At 36.8% G+C, this 21,409-nt stretch overlaps 1 protein-coding gene across 1 annotated transcript; it reads right to left on the bottom strand.

The window, feature by feature from the left end:
- Window positions 1-17,134: 17,134 nt before the first annotated feature.
- Window positions 17,135-19,692, bottom strand: lmo2 (LIM domain only 2 (rhombotin-like 1)). Its single transcript, XM_087797030.1, has 3 exons — window positions 19,333-19,692; window positions 18,014-18,229; window positions 17,135-17,812 (listed from the first exon to the last, which is right to left on the bottom strand). The coding sequence occupies exons 1-3, from the start codon at window positions 19,371-19,373 to the stop codon at window positions 17,587-17,589; spliced, it is 483 nt and encodes a 160-aa protein (XP_087653156.1). The 5' UTR covers window positions 19,374-19,692; the 3' UTR covers window positions 17,135-17,586.
- Between the last annotated feature and the right edge of the window lie 1,717 nt (window positions 19,693-21,409).

The raw sequence follows: 21,409 nt of genomic DNA, 5'->3' as shown, positions 1-21,409 counted from the left end.
ACACACGGTGTACACCACACCCCTTGATATGTGTGTGTGTGTGTGCGTGTGTGTGTGCGCGTGTGTGTGTGTGTCAAAGACGTGGAATTGGTTTCACATGAGCCTGGCACAGAGTGCGTCAGCAGATTCACTGATTGAATTAAACAGACAAGAGGGGAAAGAAGAAGCAAACAGCGGTTGTACTGATGTGTAATTTAATAAACAGGACCAAGCAGGAGAAGACAGAGGAGATGCTGTGCTGCCTTCATGTCTCAGTTCTATATCTGGTTCGGTCAACCTTAAAGTTGAGATGGAAAGGGAGGGGGTTAAGACAAGATGTTCACTTAAGTGAAGGGTGCAAAGGGGCCTCTTCTGCTGTAAAAAATTAATGAGATTTATTTTTGACTAATTTATGAATAGGCTTGATTGTTTGGGCCTATTTTAGTTAGCCAAGACATGCATATGCCAACAGGAGAGATCAGTACCCTCCAAGAGCACGCCTCTACAAGACATCATCAATACTAGCCAAGAAACTTAGCAGCCTTGCAATATAGTATCTCCAGTGTTAAAGTTAATGCAAATATCAAATAGTGTATTATTTTAAGTTAACATGTAATATCACACTTTCCTTCTTATACGAGTTATTTAATTGGTGATTTAAAGAACTTTAATCTTCAGAATATACAAGAACAGCAATGTGTTACTTGTTGAAAACCTTTAAGGGCGGGGCGATACAGGCAACTCACGATTTGATACTGTGACAATATTTAAAAAATACTCATGAAAATAAAAACGGTTTTTGCCTTGATCACAAAAACGTCGTACAATTTTCCAAATGCATAAGCACTGTACAGCTGGACACAATAGAGTGTATGAACATAATAACATTTTCTATTTAAATTGGGACAGTGCCTTTTTAAAAGTCAGCAGCACCTTGTTCCATAAACTTAGGTCTGCTTTAGTTAAACAATGTCTAAACAATAAACATTCAATGAAATATTGTGCACATTTCAATATGCAGCCAGATTATGAACAGAGTTTTGTTCACTCGTCTAGAGAGTAGCTCACTGTGATAGCGAACGATAGCTTTGCAGATTTCTATCGTTGCTTTTATATTGTACCTTCACAAAACAGTTCTTACATATTCTTTATCCAGTATTTTCTACAATTCTTGCATCTACAATTCCTCACCTATAAATTCTTCTTCTGTTTGCATGTTGTCTTCTTATGTCTACTTAACCCTAATTTATGGGAATAGCGGCCCTTAAAACAGGACAGGCAAGATTAAGTACTGATGGGGACAACTGGGTTAATTCTTAAGTGTGTTGTAATCAAATGTCTTTATTGCCGTTAGTGTATCCATTATATGATGTAATAAAGTGCACAATTCAGTTTTGAACACTTTACAGTTAAAGAATAAACAATGACATTATGATAATAAATAATTCCAACTCTTCTATATATAATTTGTTCCGGGTTTAAGTGATCTGCTGTCTTCCTTAAGTTAATTAATTTACTTTTGTCAAATTGCTTTTTCTTTATGATTGGTTTCCCCTACCTGGCTGTGTGATCGGGGCATCATTGTTTGGATTTTAATATAACACGGTGTGTTTACAAGTCTTTCCACATCCGTGTCTGGGCCAGACCAGGACCAAAACAAATGTCCATGTCTGCTGATCCAGGGTTCAGCGCTGCCACACTGAGCTCATAGAAGACTCATATCATGATGGCGAAAAAGCTGCATTCCCCTGAAATGAGCTCCTCTAGGATGAAAGACCCGTGTGAGCCCCACGGATGACCCACGACCTTGGTTGTATTTGTGCAGAGTGGGGGTCCTGATCCGGGGTTCTTTGCCTCCCTGCAAGAAACATGGGGCGTCAGGTTGGGGTGGTCGGAGAAGACCACCACTATGCCTGATGTTTTGCTTTTGGGTTTAAAAGAGATCCGTGGATGAGTCGGGACTGTCGCACAAGTGACCTTTCACCTCACAGGTTCCCAAGACAGGTCAGCCAGCCGGTGATATCTCAGCAAATATCTGTTCTCATGTCAGTCGTGTTTTTCTTTCAAACACAGTTTGAGATTTTAATATTGGCAGATCCGTGCATATTGCAGAGTTAGCATGAGGTCCACGTCTGTTGCCAGTAGCTAAGAAACACTTTCACAAGCTGGACGCCAAAGAGGCTGATTCCATATTCATCTAGAAGCACAGAGAGAAGTGATGACTAATAGCCTCTTCACAAGCTCATATCAATCATTTGCAAGTTCTTCAAGGTCAGAGCAAACATGTTGACCTCACGGATGTGTAGTTGATGGGAATTCATCGATTCTTTTTAAGATTAGTGGTGTTAGAAAGTATGGATACATATTTTCATGATATTTTTTTATATTTATTTGGGCATTCATATCACGTTTTTATTCTTATCATAGTTATTATATGGTCTGTATTTCTATAAGGTTTGAAAAACATAACATCATTTTTGTTTGAAATTATTATGACATTATAAATCCTGCAAGAGCAAGGCGACAACTGAGGACGAGAGGATACAGTGGACTCCAGCAGCTTTTAAAGCTAATGTTTGGACTTATTTTGGTTTCAAAACAAATGAAAGCAGTTTCTACTTTTTCAAGAGTCACGTGGTCTGAAAATTCTGCAACACCAGAGTCAAGTACTGGACAATACTACAAATATATCCTTGTTACCACAGTATCACAATAAATCTTATTGGTGCACCTGTATCGTGTTAGTATTTTATTACCAGATCCTTATAAAAACAATATCCTATTTAAGATCAGCATTTAATGAAATACTTTTGGCTGAATGTTTTTGTTTTAGCTTCACATCTAACAGCGATTAATGTTGTAATTAAGTTGCTTTATTGTTCTTAGTGTGATCTTTGTTGTCTGAGACATGCCGGAAAAGCAAAATCCCAAGCTGACATCTTTAATTCACTTTTTACGACCAAAAATCAAATCCAGCAGCTAAAGATTGAACTACCCTTCATAGTTTGAACAGGAATTAAACACTAGTATCCCTGTTTTTTTACTGATTTTATATGCATATTCCCTGTTGGGGTTGGATCTTGTTTGTGTGCGATCGTTTTAGCTGTAGGTGATATCCAAGATCTCAAATAGAACCTTTTAATTACAGTGATGCTGACGTCATCACAAACAGTCTTTTACAATACATTTGAAATCACTGCAACATTTTTAATAGTGGGACACTCAAATACATGTTTTGGGCCTTAAGTATACTAGAGGTGCGAGTGCTAACCTCTGCCCCTGCCCTTGGGCCAAACATAGACACTTACAAACAAACACAGATGCCCCAAATTCCCGTTTCACTTGAAACAGTTGGCTGACCCCACTTTCCCCTCCGTTCAGGTTACCTCTACTTTCGCTCGCCTCAGGCCAGTCTTAATCTAATAGAGAGCGTGCAGGAGACGAGGCTTCAGCGGGAAGAGGCTGTGACTGGCAGGTAACAAACTGAATTCTCCACAGCTCACATGTGTTCACCAAGGGACACCAGCAGAGAGACATGATATTTATTGTTACCAAAAACCTGTCTGTTTTTACCTAAACTTCCTTTCAGCTGTGTAACAAACCAGTGTTTAGTCTTCAGGGTCTGGTCTGAGTTTCACACAGTCGCTCATATAGCCTAGTGACATCCAGTGTTTTAGAAGAGGAAACATGTGATCGTTTAAAACAATGAACACATACTTTTTTATTGGAACAACAATCAAAGAAAGACTTTATATACTGAGTATACTCATAAAATAAAATTCAAACTTCAACCAATCATTTTCTACTCACCCTCATGTCGACTAAGAGTAATCTGTTCCCTTTTGGAGTTACAGGTCGCTACTTAGTCACTTAGTCACACCAAAAAAAACATCCAAATACCTTATTTTGGCTGAACTATCACTACAACTTTTCAGTTGACGTTGTGGTTGGTCACATCAGCCTCTTGACTGAATACCTGGATAAAAAATTGTGTTCATTCTTTTTGAAAATTTTGGCCATTCTCTTCATTAAAAGGCCCAATCTTTAGTTATTTTTAATTAATATGTCTCCTCCTTGTGCTAGAATAGTGTAACCGGAAATCCGAAATCGCGCTGTTCAAAACAGAACTTTCTTATTTTGTCTTTCTTGATATAAAGCATTTTTGTGGTCACATGGACACTCAAAGACTCTTGAGGCGAGTTGTCCGGGCAAAGTGGCAATCGTCAAGATTTTAAGGTGAAAGCAGCTTAAACTAGTTTGATATTAAGGTTAATGCTAACAGATATCTGAAAGTCAATTTTACTTTAATTGGAAATTTGGCATGTAGACGGAATAAAATAATAAATGAAAAGTCTAAAGGCTTTAAACCCATAATTCTGTAGCGGTGCAATGATTGATGATGATCACCAGCAAACATGTTCTGTTTAGTGGTTGTTGTGCAAAATAGGCAAATTCCAACGTAAAATTAATTTGTCAAAACCATTAAGATCTTATTCAGTTCATTTTTTTTTAACATATATTACTTTAAACCGTAACTATTCCTCTAACTTGATTGTCATTCAGATACTGTAGTAGAACATTAACAACTCAACTAGTGGTCTTATTTAACAATATTTTGATGCCCTCTGTTGCTGGTCCTACAGATCTGCATGTGGAAGCATCACATGGTTCCTGTGGGTCTCTCAGGTAACCACTGACCCAACGGACAAGATCGCTTCCAAGACGCAAACAGAGCCGTACTCATCCTTGTAATTGTTTGGAATGTCCTTGTTGAGATAAGAAAGAATCTCTTTCACATGAGGCATAATCAGAGTCATGCTGCCTCGACTTAATTTGGAGGACACTTCCTTGTTCATCACTTGTTTGCAAAGAGTGTGTCCGGTTGTCTACACTATGGGTCTGACACTTGAGTCTAAAGTTAGCGCTGAAGCTGTTTGTTTTCTGATAGTTTATTGAGTGTATGAATGGACTTATTAACTCACTCCTGATGCCGTATATTTGTTTTATAAAGTTATCAATGATGTGAGCCAGTTCGGTCTTGTTAAGGCGGGCATGCCTGAGTACTTGCTAATTCCTAAAAGTTTCCTGTCTGTGAAGAAGTTATCCATTTTATGTTGATCTAGATTGAGATATAGGTGCTTTATTTTAAAAAACATTTGATTGTGATAACTTTTAATTTGAAATACTTCTACACATTTGGTCCCCGTTCTTTTTCACTTCAATGTGGCCTTTCTTTAAATATTTTAGGGCATATGAAGTGTCTTTATTTAGTTTTATCAAAAGTTATTGTAAAATCTTCAATCAAAAACCAAATAATATTGACAACAATTTGAAGAAGAAAGACTGGGCAATACAATACATGTTTTACCTGTAAAATATCAAAATTACATAATCAAGCTATAGTTTCCAAGAATTAAAATTATAAAAATAAAAACAAATGGCCCCTTCATTTACTGAATTAATTCAATTTTTCTTTTAACTCATTACAGAGAAATTTTACCAACTGACTAAACATGTACCATTGTGGTAAACTCTTATTGTAAATCTAGGATCAAACAATAACTTGTTAAATAATGTACAGCAGTTGCACTGAAGTACTGAATACAAAAAGCTCCATCGCTGCCGCTAAAGCAACCAAGTGGTCTTTCTAAACACCATTGATGCAGAGAAATGGAAGCAAAAATAACAATAATAAGACACTCTTTCAAGAAGAATAACATATGTTAACATATGTTTAATACTTACTTCAACTGCATTTTCTTTTGGAGGGACAAAGCACCAACATTTTGAAAGATTAAAAATTTGAAAATTATTGGTTTAAAAGGGAAATTGTTTATTAATATGGTTTCAAATTAAGATAAATAATAATATAATATTGTCAACCGACGATCTAGCTGTCTTTCCTTTTCGAAAAAATGAAGATATACATTAGTAGAAGCTTTGGCAGTAGCCTCTTCAGACTAATACTCAGACAAAAACAAAGGTTACAGTATGTATGACAAAGTTTTAGGAAATAAAAGGAAGGAAGGCTTGGCACAAGATTAACTGATGGAGGCAACGTTGTTCCTCCTTGTGTTACCTTTCCTCTGAGGTGTCGGGTGACACCTTGAATGAGGTATTGCGTGTATGATCTGTGAAACGAAAGGAGTAGAAAGAGACTTGTTGATGGAAAAATTAGGTGCAGGTGTGTCAGGAAAAAGAGAGAGTCAAAGGATATATGGGATAAGCAGAGGGATGATGAGAGCAGGAGTATTTTGGGTACGGATATAAAGTAGGGGTCAACCAACAAGGGCATCACGTGACCCAAAAAGAGTTACCATCAATTTGGTACACACTTTTGAAATAACTTAATATATATTATAATGGATGATAAATGATATTCCTCTAAAACACTAATTACATTATTGATATATATTAATATTATTATATTAATATATTGATTCTTAATTATTTTCTAATTGTACAAAAATATTATATAAGGCCCATGGGTTACTCTTTTGGTGACTGTGGGAACCATGTTGGTGAATCTAGATATATAAGTATAGGCAAGAAAGTCCCTTTTCTAGGCGGAGACAGAGAGCAGAAAAGGTCAGGTTGAATGTAAAGAGAGGCGAAGAAGAGAGTGAAGACAGTATAGACAAGGTAGAAGAGTGGCGAGAGCAGCAAGAGGGAAGGAAAGCTTCATTAGACACTTCAGTGGTTCAGAGACAGTAGCTCTGACACAAAGATAAGAATCACAGACAGAAGTGACAAGCAATGAGGTTTTTGTAAATGCGTAGAAAGTACATTAAAGAGCAACTAATGTGTTGATTTGGGCGTTGGGTCTTTGCACTCTAGATCTTCAGGCAAAGGCTTGAAACTTGGCAGGTTTAGACCAAGCAAAACAAATAATCGTAGGGTCAAGACGGACAGAACAGAAGCTTCCACTGACCATCGGGCCGCGTGATCCGGCCTGAAAGGTAGACGCAATGACGGAGGGCCCGAGACAAAGAATTCACTCAGCAGTGCTCTTTTGCTTTACGCCTCAAACTCACGCGCACTGCCCTTCGATAGCTTATTGAATTACATCTAATCACTCAATTAAAGTCACATGGAGGAGCATCATACGTTGTCCTACCCCGAGCCGCTGGACACGGCATAACGAAAGCTGTGTTGTCGCTCGTGGGAAGTATAAAAACAAAATGTCTGGAACGGTCGCCGCGGCCAGAGTCGTTTGTTAATCTATGATACATTTTTGCAGTTACATTGCTGTTAATCTATGTTACATTTCTTTGGGCACTTTCAGATCTGAAGTCCAGAGAAACAAATCTCTTTCAAATCATTATCATCAAATCTCTCGCAAAACCATTATGTAATTAAACGATAAGATCTTTCTCAAAACTATCGAGAGTAGTAGAGTCACATTATGAACAAATAATGTGAACAAATCACAGTCAAAGGCATCTAGTTGTAACAATGTTAATAGTTGATGGCATTAAATCAGGGGGAAGCCATGTTCTGAGAAGATTTCTTCTGAGAAGTTTTCTTTCTGCTGAGAAATCCAGAAAAATTCAAATCCATAAAAAATGTATTTGTGACTCACAAGTTGGGGTTATACAATATTCAAATTATCAAATTTTGATGAAATGTGTATCATATTCTAAAGTTTTTTGGTATTCCAACATATTTTTAATATCATCCTTTGTCGTTTAAATGTTATAACATTTAAAGTCAGTTTCAATAAAACCATATAAACACAAATGTTTATACTAATTTATACCACATTTGTTCTGGGCTTCTTTGGCTCCAGCAAAACTTATATTAAAATAAACAAAACAATACAATCACATCATTTAAATAGCGATAAACTATCAAAACATCAAATCTCTTTCAAAACCATTATGTAATCAAACGATAAGATCGTTCTCAAAACTATCTGAGAGTAGTAGAGTCACATTATGAACAAATAATGTGAACAAATCACGGTCAAAGGCATCTAGTTGTAACAATGTTAATAGTTGATGGCATTAAATCAGGGGGAAGCCATGTTCTGAGAAGATTTCTTCTGAGAAGTTTTCTTGCTGCTGTGAAATCCAGAAAAATTCGAATCCATCAAAAATGTATTTGTGACTCACAAGTTGGGGTTATACAATATTCAAATTATCAAATTTTGATGAAATGTGTATCATATTCTAAAGTTATTTGGTATTCCAACATATTTTTAATATCATCCTTTTTCATTTAAATGCTATAACATTTAAAGTCAGTTTCAATTAAACCATATAAACACAAATGTTTATACTAATTTATACCACATTTGTTCTGGGCTTCTTTGGCTCCAGCAAAACTTATATTAAAATAAACAAAACAATACAATCACATCATTTAAATAGCGATAAACTATAAAAACATCAAATCTTTTTCAAAACCATTATGTAATCAAACGATAAGATCTTTCTCAAAACTATCTGAGAGTAGTAGAGTCACATTATGAACAAATAATGTGAACAAATCACGGTCAAAGGCATCTAGTTGTAACAATGTTAATAGTTGATGGCATTAAATCAGGGGGAAGCCATGTTCTGAGAAGATTTCTTCTGAGAAGTTTTCTTTCTGCTGAGAAATCCAGAAAAATTCAAATCCATAAAAAATGTATTTGTGACTCACAAGTTGGGGTTATACAATATTCAAATTATCAAATTTTGATGAAATGTGTATCATATTCTAAAGTTTTTTGGTATTCCAACATATTTTTAATATCATCCTTTTTCATATAAATGCTATAACATTTCATAACAAGTCAGTTTCAATAAAACCATATAAACACAAATGTTTCTTACTAATTTATACCACATTTGTTCTGGGCTTCTTTGGCTCCAGCAAAACTTATATTAAAATAAACAAAACAATACAATCACATCATTTAAATAGCGATAAACTACACACTTTGTCTACACTGCTGAAATAATTTCAAAGCTAATTCGAAATGCAAGTCGTTTTCTTGGCTCAACTCCTTCTGTAATTTTCGGGCTTTATGTCGGGTCACTTCCAAGGTCTCTTAATCTACACAAGTTCCATGTGTAGCTGCCGTGGACCAGGTCGGGTGTTGAGAAGCAGCAGCGAGTCAGAAGGAAATGGGGTCTGGCATGTTGACTCAGGAGTAAATCCCTCTGGACTACTCAAACGGCTGCTATTAGAGTTTAATCACCCGCAATTCTGGACACTGGTGCAGCCGCGAGTGAAGACGGATCAGCAGACAAACACATGGCTCCTTCACCAGTACGGCATCAGTGATTGACGGGTGACACGAGGAAAACTCTTTTTCTACAATAATGTTTATCTTTTATTGTGTAAACAAGTACATGAATCGTTGAGTTGTTGTAGTCGTATCTATTTTATCTTAAAATAAATGTTGATCAACGTAAACGCTTCTGAAACTTTCTCTGAGAGGCTTCTCCGGAGTGGTTCTAGGAGTCCCCTTTTCCGGCTTCTTTTCCTGACCTCCAGTGTTTGCCGTGAGGCCCCTGGAGGCGTGTCTGACCTGCACATTAGAAGTTAAAACAACAGTTTCTGGACGGTGGAGGTTAAAAATCCTTCTCTCAGATTTCAAGTACCCATCCTTCTGAGGAGTTCAAGAGGAGACACTTGAACTTGGCCTGTTAATGGCCACTTGACCATCTTTCTCGGCCTCAATGTCCAAAGCAAATGATCCTTGGTTCAACACTGCTTCAGGCCTTGCATCTTGGATGCTCTTGAGCAAGTTGGAATACCAACGTTTTGTGCTCAAAGTACTGAAGCTGCGGAGTTTGGACATTTTACACGGATGATTACAGGGGGCAATATAGCTCAGAGGTCTAAGTAGTTGCCGGTTCTTCTCAGCTCCTCAGGAGATTGTGGCGTTGTGTCCTTGAGCAAGACACTTAAGACTGATTGCCCCTGATGGTTAAGCTGGTGTGCTGCGCCGCAGCCTACTCCCATCAGTTGATGATTGTGTTTGTAAATTGGTGAACGGATGACTCAGAAAAGTGCTGTATAAGTAGGAGCCATTTACTGTTTATTGTCGGAATCATTGTTATAGTTTAACATGGGATTGAAAACACCGAAACTTGACATCATTGTGTTCTTTGTTATGCAACTCAAGATTTTGATGATGATGTCAATTTTGGCTTCATTAGGGGGGACGAATAATACAAACTGATGATAATTGATACCTTAGTGATAAAAATACAAGGCAGAAGAAGACCAGGGGGGATAGATTTCCAAATTAACTCCATTCTCAAATGGTCTGCACTCTCCTTGATCAAATGTGTGACAAGCTATGTCCACTGGGAGGGACTCTGAGTAGGGCTTTCAACACAGGGAGTAACCAGGTCAGGGATCTCATAGAGAAGCCTCCTCGACATTTGAATGTGCTTTAGAAATGGCCAACTTGTAGGAGGTGCAGGGGCTTCCCGGACACCCGGAGACACAAGTATGACAAGTTATCCTGAAACATCCTAGTATTACACTATAAGAGAAAACTTTTCTTGAATATGCAAATACTCATATGTTATTCCTTGGTTTTGTCATGAGTTGACAGTCAAGACTTTATTAACACCATGAAACTCGACGGACTTTATTGTAAGTAAGTTTGAAAGGCTCATATTTGAGTTCTAACCGTTTTTCACTATTGTGGAAGGATAGAAACCAGACGTTGCTTAGATTCCAATTAAAGACGGAAACTGCAGCGAACTGCCACTGTGTGCAGGCCTGTGGTTTGTTCACACACCTGTTACAGCAGTATTGAATTCAAAGATTGAAGCCAACTTTCCATGATTAACTTTGTTTCCATGATTGGGAACGTGCCATAGAAACATGGAAAGTGTTCTGGTTCTCAACAAAGAAGAATCCATTGTGAAAGCCTTTCATTGTTTAAGAAGTATTCAACTCTTTTTGTGATAATAAAGCCCAGAAGTCCACTGAATATTATATATGTGTTAGCTCGGAAACAACTGCCTGAAAACAAATGTGTTTGTTGTATCCCTTGTGTTGTATTCTGAGAATTTGTGCTTGTGTTGTTAGTTTAGGACAATAATTTCCCATGTTTTTTTCATAGCCCTTTTATACATATTAAGCTAGCTGTAGCTTATATGCAAGTTAACTTTTTTTGTTTATTTATATACTCAAGCCAAATATTTTGCATACTTACTAGCTGGAACACAAGGTTAAAATTAGAAAGTACACAATTAAGTTAGAGTTTGCATTCCGAAATGAAAAATATTTATATTTTAAGTTTGCAGATTTTAGGTCTCATCAGTAGGAAAATATCAATATACTTAAATATTGAATATTTTTTTCACTATACTGTGTTAATATTCAGCCCCCTAAATAGGTTTTTAGGTGGCTTTAAAATAATATTTGAGTTCTACAATAGTTTCTTTTTATTGTTTACAGTATATTAAAATAAAGTGTGTTCAATTAAAATGTATAATTTTTTTTACGAACAATTAACATGCAAATATTCATTCCATTTTTTTGTCATTTTTGTGTTGCAATTAATCTTCCGGCTGCTAGAAGTAAGCAAACATTAAGTCTCACACAGCTAAAGGAACCACAACATCCCAGGAGACCCCTGCAATGACTGGGGACGAGAGGATGCAGTCGACTCCAGCAACTTTTCAAGCTGGTGTTTGGACTTGTTTTGGTCTCAAAACAAATGAAAGCAGTTAGGACTTCACCAAGAGTCATGTGGTCTGTAAATACTACAACACCGGAATCAAGTACTCGACAATACTACAAATATATCCTTGTTCCTGTATTGATATGTGTTGTGTAGCCAGATTCTTATTCAGTGGTATGGTTTATGGAAACATCAAGCGATGTTACATGTTCAGGAATTATAATTTGATTTGCTTCTGTTCATTAGCTTCCAATTTAAACTACCACCTAGTATCATGGGTTAGTTAGTGAATCCATCATGTCACACGTCCACACACATTGTCTCACAGTACACTGATGGTACAGGAAAAAAATGTGTGGGTCGAGAACGAGAGTTGTGAGAAAACATCGAGAGAAAGCTGGAGTAGAAGAAGACCTTATGAGGTCTTCTACCTGACACATCCTCAACCAGGATGTTATTCACCTATGGACTTTTGAATGTGGCCCACTTTCAACCATAAGTTCCCCCTCTTTTTTCCCTTTTCCCCACTCCCTCAAGCTGTCCTTCGGGCAGACTGCAGGCGCTGTGAGCTATCAGAGAATCAGAGCAGGAATGTGACTCCTGACAGACACATCTCTCAGGACCGCAGAGTGAATATGTTCCCAATTAGTCCCATCTGATAAAGTGTGAGTGCGAGCGAAACCCAAGGCGGGCGTGATCAATAGCTCTTGACTCGTAGCGTCGGATGGGTTTGACATTGACGGCCTCTCTGTGATTAATAGCTGTATTGCTGCAGATAATTGTCCAACCACATCTTCTATTATAGGTGTTTCTGAACTCTGCTGTCACTTCTGTAGTGGTCGGACCGCGGCCCGTCACTTTCAGGTCACTCATTTATTCATCTTTCCGACTGTTTCTTCAAAAACCAGCTTTCTCTAAAACTGGTCATCATGGTTGTTTTTTTTTTACTAAAACACACATGTTCCAAAATCTGACTTCCTGGCACACAACTGCCACCTGCTGTTGATTCCTTATATCTCGAGTGCAGCAGAAATAGACCACTAGTATAGAGGTAGAATTGTTTCTTATTATTCAATTCTAAAAAAAAGTTGTGGGGTCAGTTGCTTCAATCAATAAACTAGTTGCTTGAATTAAAATAAAAAATATTCAATTAAACAGTTTCTTAAATCAATAAAATAAAAACGAAATGTTCAATGAAAAAAGTTTTATTTTTTGTAATTGTGCCATAATATAGACATAAAGAAAGTAAAAATGTTTTTTAATCATAAGTTTTTTGTTCTTTGTTCCATATTATCGTTTGGATATTTATTTCTCCATTATCCAATACAAATACCAAAACTATTTAAATAAAAAGAATAGTCGACTCAATCCAAAAAATATTTTCAATTTCAAAAGGGCTTTAATAAAAAACACATTTTAAATTAAAGAAAGCTGCTTCAATAAAAAGAAATGAAAACATTTTTTTTTTATTGTAAATGTTTTTTGTGTTCGGGCCATATTATTGGTTGGATATTTTTGTCTCAGTTATTAAATCTAAAAGGTTGCTTCAGTTAAAAAAATAAAAATTTTCTTCAATCAAAGAAATAGATTCAATAAAAATAGTGTTCAAAGAGCAGTCGCAGTGAATGATGTGTGGCTCGTTTTTTGAAAATGTAATGATGGTCTAGAGCCTTCTATCTGAGACTCAATTTCCTGGTCAAGACCTAGATGATACATCGGCTTTAACTTTACCTGGACCCAAAAAGATCTGAAGTCATCATTCGAATACATCGGTTCCATGTCCAGCTGTGGTCTCCATGTGGATGTCACTGAAGGGTCAAAGGGAACAAAACACCAGAACTTTGAGGGTGAGGTTCATAGCAAGCAACACAGTTGTGGTGATTTGAGATCATTCCAAGATATCCAGAGTGGAGTCTAAGAAAATCATGAACTGTCAGAGGTTCTGATCAAGATTGTTTTGGGTTGATACCAAGACTTTGTTGGTTTTGAAGACATTTTATTGGCAAATACCAAAACTTAGAGAAATAAATTACAATATTATAGCCAGTAACTTCTAGGCCAAGATGTTCATAGTTGTTGATATGATGACCTAAAAAGTTGCCAGTGTTTAAGATAAGATAAGGTAAGACAGAGATTATGGACGTCAACAATAATGACAGTACAGAGCCTTCTCCATCAGGGCACCTTGACTTTGGAACGGCCTGCCCGAGGAGATAAGACTGGCTGAGTCTGTGCCTTCTTTTAAATCTCTTTTCAAAACACACTTTTACAGAGTGGCTTCTGTGGGTCGCCTTTTAACTGGGTTCATCAATGGGCTTTTACTCTCTCTTCGTTTGGTTTAATAGGAAAAACACAGAAATTATTAAGATAATTTAAGCCTTAAAGAAAAAACAATATCAAAAACTTTTAGATTCTATCACATGTACAGTTTATACATAGATGAATCAATACTTTATTGATCCCTGGAGGAGAAATTATTTTTTCCAGCAGCAATAATACATCCATCCGTACAAACATCCATAAATACATGTAAAAACAAATAAAAAAATACAATCAATAAATACATACAAAACATATAAAAATACACAAATATACATATATATAACATATGTAACATACAGTATATATAAATATATTTGAACTGCCAAAAGATGTTGGCCCCTCTGTGTGTGTGCATGTGTGATCGGGTTTGACATTCTTCATTTTTGAGCGGTGCATAGTTTGAGGGATATCAGGGCCAGTGGACTTCTGGAGACATGACACTGGGGTTGGACTTTTATTGAGTCCTGCTGAGGCTGTGTTGCAAGTCAGCCCAGCTCTCTGGCAAAGCTCAGCCTGCGGGGCACCAGAGCGGCCGATGGAAAGCAGGCTGCTTGGCTGGTGTTGATGGTCTCCGTAGGCCAGTAAGTTGTGTGGGAATGTGGCGAGATGAGACCTGGCCTCCCCTCTGCACCACTCTCATTAAACTTGGTGAACTCCCTTTAAAATAAAGTGGTCTTAAGACTGGAGAGCGGCAGTAAAACGTTATGGGCAGAGTGGTGGCATTGTGTGTAAAACAAGGGTCATGGGTTCACATCTCAACACATGATTTTTATACCTTGAATAGTTTCTTAATTGCTTTCTGTTGCCAATCAAGTGCAGTCTGTAGCCTTTCATGGACTTAATCTTTGTCGTGCTTAAGGACACCACTCTCGTGTGTAGGTGTGACTCAGATCTACGACATGAATACACAGACCCTTTCTGCAGTGTGTAGATTTTATTAACTCTAAGAAACTTCACAGTTTCTTTTTAGTTTTCAAAACCAAGATTAGATGAATTATGTTTTGGTTTGAGGACATGATTTTAAGATCACAGGACTGTTGAGGTTAGTGTTAGAAATGTTGCTAAAAATAATGATGCTAATGCATTCTGAGAGAAAATGTGATAATAATATAATATGTGACTAGGAGAGTGTATTAGCAATAATCTGGTAATACAATACATATCAGGAGAAAAGATATCACTGTTGTACTGACGAGTACTAGACGCCGGTGAATTTACAGACCACATGACTCTTGACAGAGTGCTTTCATTTGTTTTGAAATTAAAATATGTCCAAACATCTGCTTTAAAAGCGGTTGGGAGTCGACTGTATCCTCTCATCCTCAGTCATTGCTGAGACCTTGCAGGATTTCATTGTTCCTTTAGCTGCAGAAAATGTATTGACAGCAGCTTTTCAAGTGGCTGGTTTATTTATTTATTATATTTTATACACACGCTATTGAAATATGGCGAAAATATATTATGAAATAAGTATGATTTTAGGGTCAATAAACATTTTTTCTTAATATTGATACAGTGTTATTGAATATCAATATTATATCGTGGGGGGGGAATTCTTTTCTCACACCTCTACTGTGAAGGTATTGTGTTTAATTAATAAAATACAAACCCAAAAACAAGTAATGTAACTCTCCTGACTCACTCACATGTTTCAAATGTTAAATTCTTGCTCTCCAGTCTCCCCCTGTCATGTATCCTCCCAAATTGAATGATTTTACTATTAATCAACATATATATATATTTATTCTTCATATATTTTACCAGTTCAATTGCTCTTCAGCTTTGACTTCATGACTTTATTTCCATTACGACGGTCAACAATTCTCAATGCCAAACCGATGACTCATCAAGCCCTGGACGTCAACATGAGCAAAACTCACTTCCTCCCTCTGTGAGTCTGACTGAGTTGTGGGAAAACTTGTGAATGTCCTCCAGAAGCATCCCAAACGTCTTCCCCATGTGGGTGGGTTCAGCCTTTCATCATCCACGGTTGTCAAGAGTCGGCAGAAGACATCGCTGTCAAGCTTCCGTCCCATCGCCCACTTTTCCTTTTGTCTTCTGATCACCACTTTCAAAAGCTCCTTCATGTCAGTTGAAGCTGCTTCCCTCCGCCACTAACTGCCCTGTGGTCAGGCAGAACCTTCTCGACCTCACACACAAAAGTCATCCATGGATTCAATTATCAGGGCTGCAAAGATAACTGGGGATGGTATTGGTGAGGCACGCCTTGTGGACGACTTGGAGTGGATCGACAGCTGGCACTCATGAGGACAAAAGAAAATCTTTAAAGAAAGACAGGGGGGGGGGGGGGGTGGACACACAAGAGACAGTGAAGGATGTATCGCCTCCAAGAACATCATGCTTTCATTACTGTCAATTTCTTTTCTTTCTCCTGAGGATTCACTTTGTCATCTTGCCGTACTGGAGAAGCAAGTGATGAGAAACATGTACAGTCTACTGTAAATATGCAGTAATAAGCTTGTTACTGTACCATGAAGAGTAATCTGATCCAAGGTCGCGTCACAGCATCAATCCTCTAAGGCTGTACTGCCCTCTAGTGGCAAAACTGAACGATGCTTTTTCTTATTAGACATGAAGTAGAAGATATGTGCTTGCGAACATCTTTGATAAAATATAATTTTGAAACAACATTTGGGTGATTCTGCATGAAAGTATGGGGGAAGATTTTAGAGAATGTTTAATGGTTTACTATAATTCAACAGGTGTGTCTTGTCTGACAAGATTATAAAGCTTTTATTTACTACTTATTATTTACTATTTATTAATCATATCTCATTTATTAGTTACATTATAAGCAAATAGGTCATTTTTAAATTGAAATGACATTTTATTGAATACTTTTTGCACATTTGCTTTAGTTAAAAAATAAGATCTGTTCGTAAATCATAATCATCTGCTATGGTGAAGAAGAGGATGCAGACAGGGTAGAACATGTGCAGAAAACTGACCATTCGGTGTGTTTTTCCCTTAAATTTTTATCCTTTTAAAAGCGTTTTTTTTTTTACATTTTATGTGACTAGAGAAATGGACACAATATCTCACTGAATATTTTGTATGGTGTACTTTTAAGTTATACTTATTTGGTATCTCTAAGTTTATTTGTTTTCTTTATGTTAAACTTGTCTTCAAAGGTTTTTTTTGGGTTTTTTTAAATATTCTATACATAAATTAAACTTTTTCCAAAACAAATGGTAAAACCACAACATCAGAGAAGATTATTGTGGAAACATTTTATTGTTATTAAAATCCTCATGATAATGTGGTACAATAGTTCAATTCCACAAAAAGGAATTAAATGGAGAAACAATCAATAGATATGTATATCAGAGAAGACAAAGAAGATGCAAACGTGGTTCATTATAAAATTCAACAAGATTCACATTCTCTTTTTGTATTGCATGTTTAGTCATATTTCTCTGCGTCTTTTGGCATCAAATCCTGAGTCGTTGCTGGTGTAATTTTTCCAATTTTCCATTGAGATGAAGCCATTCCAGTCACTTTTTAATGTCTTTTAGGAAATAAAGTCACATGACAAAGCTGCAAACATGTCTATTTATAAGGATTTGTTCCCTTTGAAATCCACTTTGAAGGGATAAAAATATTTAGAGACGCTCCGGCAATTAACTTCAAACCATACTGTTGTGGCTGAGCTTGGTCCACTCAAAGATGTCCTGCTCGCAAACAATGTCCGAGTTGATGAGCAGGTAGCGGTCACCGACACAGAAGTGCTTCTGGCAGGCGGCACACTTGAAACACTCCAGATGGTAAACCTTGTCTCGCACACGCATTGTCATCTCAAACGCTCTGATCCTCTTCTCGCAGGACGCACAAAGACCGTCCTGGCCAAACAGTCTGTGGGTGGGCAGACAAATATCAAAATATTAGTGTTTACAAACCACATTTTTTCCAGTCTACACGGTTCATGGTTCTAAGAAAAGGTAAATATTATTTCCAGTAGAAAAGAATGAGCTACAACTGGCTTTGTGGTTTGAATTAAAGAACAAAACAATATTAATTATACGAAAATAGAGTGAAATTACTATACAAACCGACCTGAGGTAATCTCGTCGACACAGTTTCCGTCCCAGTTTGTAGTAGAGCCGACGGCCGACTTCTCCCAGTCGACAGCCGCAGAGGTCGCAGCTCAGACAGTCCTCATGCCAGTATTGTTCAATGGCCTTCAGGAAGAAACGGTCTCCGATGCTCTGCTGGCATCCACCACAAGTCAGGAGAGAAGGAGGCATCTGGAGGACTTCATCCACCGGTTCCCTTCAAGGAGCAGACAAACCTGTTAGTGCTTTATTTGTTTGTGGAGAAATTGTTTTCAGTGATTCTGTAGACTGTCTAGTTAATTTTAATTTTTTTTAATATTTAAAAATATAAATGCATATATACAATATATAAATATAAATTAAAACAAATTATAGTCATAAACTTGTAATGACTAGTTTTGGCCACGAGGGGTAATATTGCGACATTTAACTGTATGACAGGAACGCATTATTAAGTAGGTTTATAGCATTACAGTATTACCATATATGTGCATTTAAAAAATACGGAGCACTAGACATTTTTTCATTTTTTACCATGACATGTCTGGGGCTCTATTAAAAGAAGCTAGGTATTGAAATTAATATTTAAAAATATGTATTTCTATTAAGTAAATGAGACAAGATGTGCGTTCTTTGTGCATTGTTGAGCTATTTATTTGTTTAGAGGAATTAAAGAAAAGGTTATATCTGACAGAAAAATATATCTGTATGATTGAAATATGTAAGAAAACAACACATTTGGTTTAAAAAAACACATTGACATTGTGAGTTAATAAAACTGATCATTAAAAACAGTTTGACAGCAAACTAACAACCCTGTGGTTTATAATTTTAAAAAAATCATTAATATTTGAAGATAAATATAACCCTAACATTCTCTTTTTTTAATTTCCCCTTTTATGTATCAACCATAATATTTGAATGATTAGTTAAATTACGTTATTTAACATGCCCTTTTATCGTTTATCTTTTTTGGAAATATGATATACTTTTGATGCACTTTCCGCAGGTTTTATTATACACATTAAAGTAGTTATTATCACAGCATACGATAACAAAGCAGGCCGGAATATGTGTCGCTTAAAAGTTGTTGCTGAGTGTTTGTGTGTTGATGGGTTTTTCACCGCCTGACAAGAAGAGCTATAAAGCTAAATTGACATTTACAGGTAAAAGGTTTCATGCTTTATTTCATTTTTCTTCTCTGTTTATTTGTTTTAATTTGTATTTCTCCTCTAACACAATTTTATTTAAACTCAAGTTAACACTAGCATGTATTTAAATAAACGCTCCATTAAATGAAAACATGTTTGAAATACGTACTCGTTTGCTTCCAGGGTTTTCCTCTCGATGGTGGATGACATTTTGGGAATGTTGTGGTCCAGTCGAGTGGACCTGCAGCTGCACCTGCGCCTCCACGCGTCAGTCTCCTCCGCCACTGGTTATTGGTGCAGAATGTTGTGATGAAATCCAGTCGAGTTGAGTTGAGCCGACGATCTCAGACCAGTGAGTGTCCGTCAACTCTCGGTTGTGTCCATCAGCAGTCCAGCAGAAGGTCACGGGTGTCCGCTGCGTGCACGCTCCTGCGGGCGGTCCGTTAGAGAGAGAGCCGAACACATCGTGTTTAAATACGGCTGACCTCCCCTGGCTCTGCTTTCGTTTCCGTCTTCCTGCAGCTCACGACTCCGCACAATGAGAGGAAATGGCTCTTAAAGCGACAGACTGAAGCGTGAGGCTGATCGTGACGAGCGTGCGCGTGCACGTGCGTCCCCTGATAACGACTTCTAGTTGAGCTTATAGTTCCACGAGGAGCATCACGATCACGAAGAATCCCAAACATTGATTCGTTTGTTGCTCTTTCACTCGCCATAATGAGTCTTCAAATATACATAAAAGTCACCTTTATAATAATAAGTGTATGTTTTAAGAGGCTCAGTACAAAAGACAATGAAAAAAACATGCATTTCTAAATTGACAAAAGCTGTTCATTTGAAAGAAGCAAAATACATTATGAATTAATGTATTATAATTTAATAAAACAGTAATATAAATAACTGGTTAATAGATGTAAAATGAATACACGTAAATACACTTTCATTATTATAAGCATAAAAACACTTCTAAAAGAAATAACACACATATATAATAAATCATTTCTGAATTTACCCAAATATTTTTCAGGCATATGGAACGAAACAAATCATTTTATTTATGTTACTTTAATTATAATAATCTATTTCTGTAGTGTGCACGTGTATACTACTTATTGTTGTTGATACATTTTATGTATCATTGTGTTTATTTTATTTAAATATCGTCTTTCTTTTGTGTCTATTATCATTATTATTTCGTATTAAATAATGTATGTATTATTGTTGTTTATATTATTTTTTAATATGGGTACTGTATGTCTTATTACAAAGTGTATATTCGACAAACTACTGTCCATCATGGATGATGACAGTCATTCTCTGAACACTGTCATCAGTGAGCAGAGAAGCAGATGAAGAGCACGAATACTTCTTCCCAGATGCAAAACTAATAGACTCAGGGACTCATTCATTTCTCCTGCTATTAGATTGTAAGTATAATTCTGAATTTGGGGGCAGGAGTGGAGCGAAAAGATGATATTCTATGTTAATCTTTGTATCCTTTTCTTTGTGTTATATTTATTTGATATATGGTCTTTATACTTAGATGTTGTCATCCTGCGCATTGTTCTTTTCATTGCACTTTGTTCTTGTCCATGTTGTTATGAAACTATCATCTGTGTTGCTGTGAGCTGGAAAATCAATTTCTCAGAGGGATCAATAAAGTTTATCTATATATGTATGTATCATGTTTTTTGTGACGACATTAATATCCCCATTAAGGTGTGTAAGGAAATGACAACTTTACTGTTATCAATCATCTAGATTTAACACACATTTCAAATAGTCACTTGATTAACTGATAATCGTACATATTTAATTCATATTAAATAATCATTGTCTTGCATTGCATTCACTTAAACCAAACTCAGGTTCACAACTCAAAGGCCGAGGTCAGAAAGCCTCACACACACAGAAAGATTAAACAATCCCAGACTCCCAGGAAGTCTGGACACCTGTTTGAGAACTCACACTGAAGGACACAAGTCGCTGGGAAGAGACAGATTTGAGAAAACAACAACTTTCAGTAAGTTTCCACTACGATTACGTGCGACGGCCATCTTAGAATCAAGTGTTTACATTTACTGACCAATCCTACATTCACATTTGACTAGAGGCGTTAACCTGAATATTCTACTATAAAGATCCACCATTTTGTCTGATCTCTCGGTCTGGCATTCGAAGACGTCTGCGATAGATCTCTCTGCTTGCTAGCGCCCGTGTTCACGTAAGTTTGTTTCTGACTTTTG

The sequence above is a fragment of the Callionymus lyra genome, chromosome 8, assembly GCF_982586985.1.
Source record: "Callionymus lyra chromosome 8, fCalLyr1.hap1.1, whole genome shotgun sequence".
NCBI classification, from domain to species: Eukaryota; Metazoa; Chordata; class Actinopteri; order Syngnathiformes; family Callionymidae; genus Callionymus; species Callionymus lyra.
This window is presented reverse-complemented; position numbering and strand designations above follow the sequence as displayed.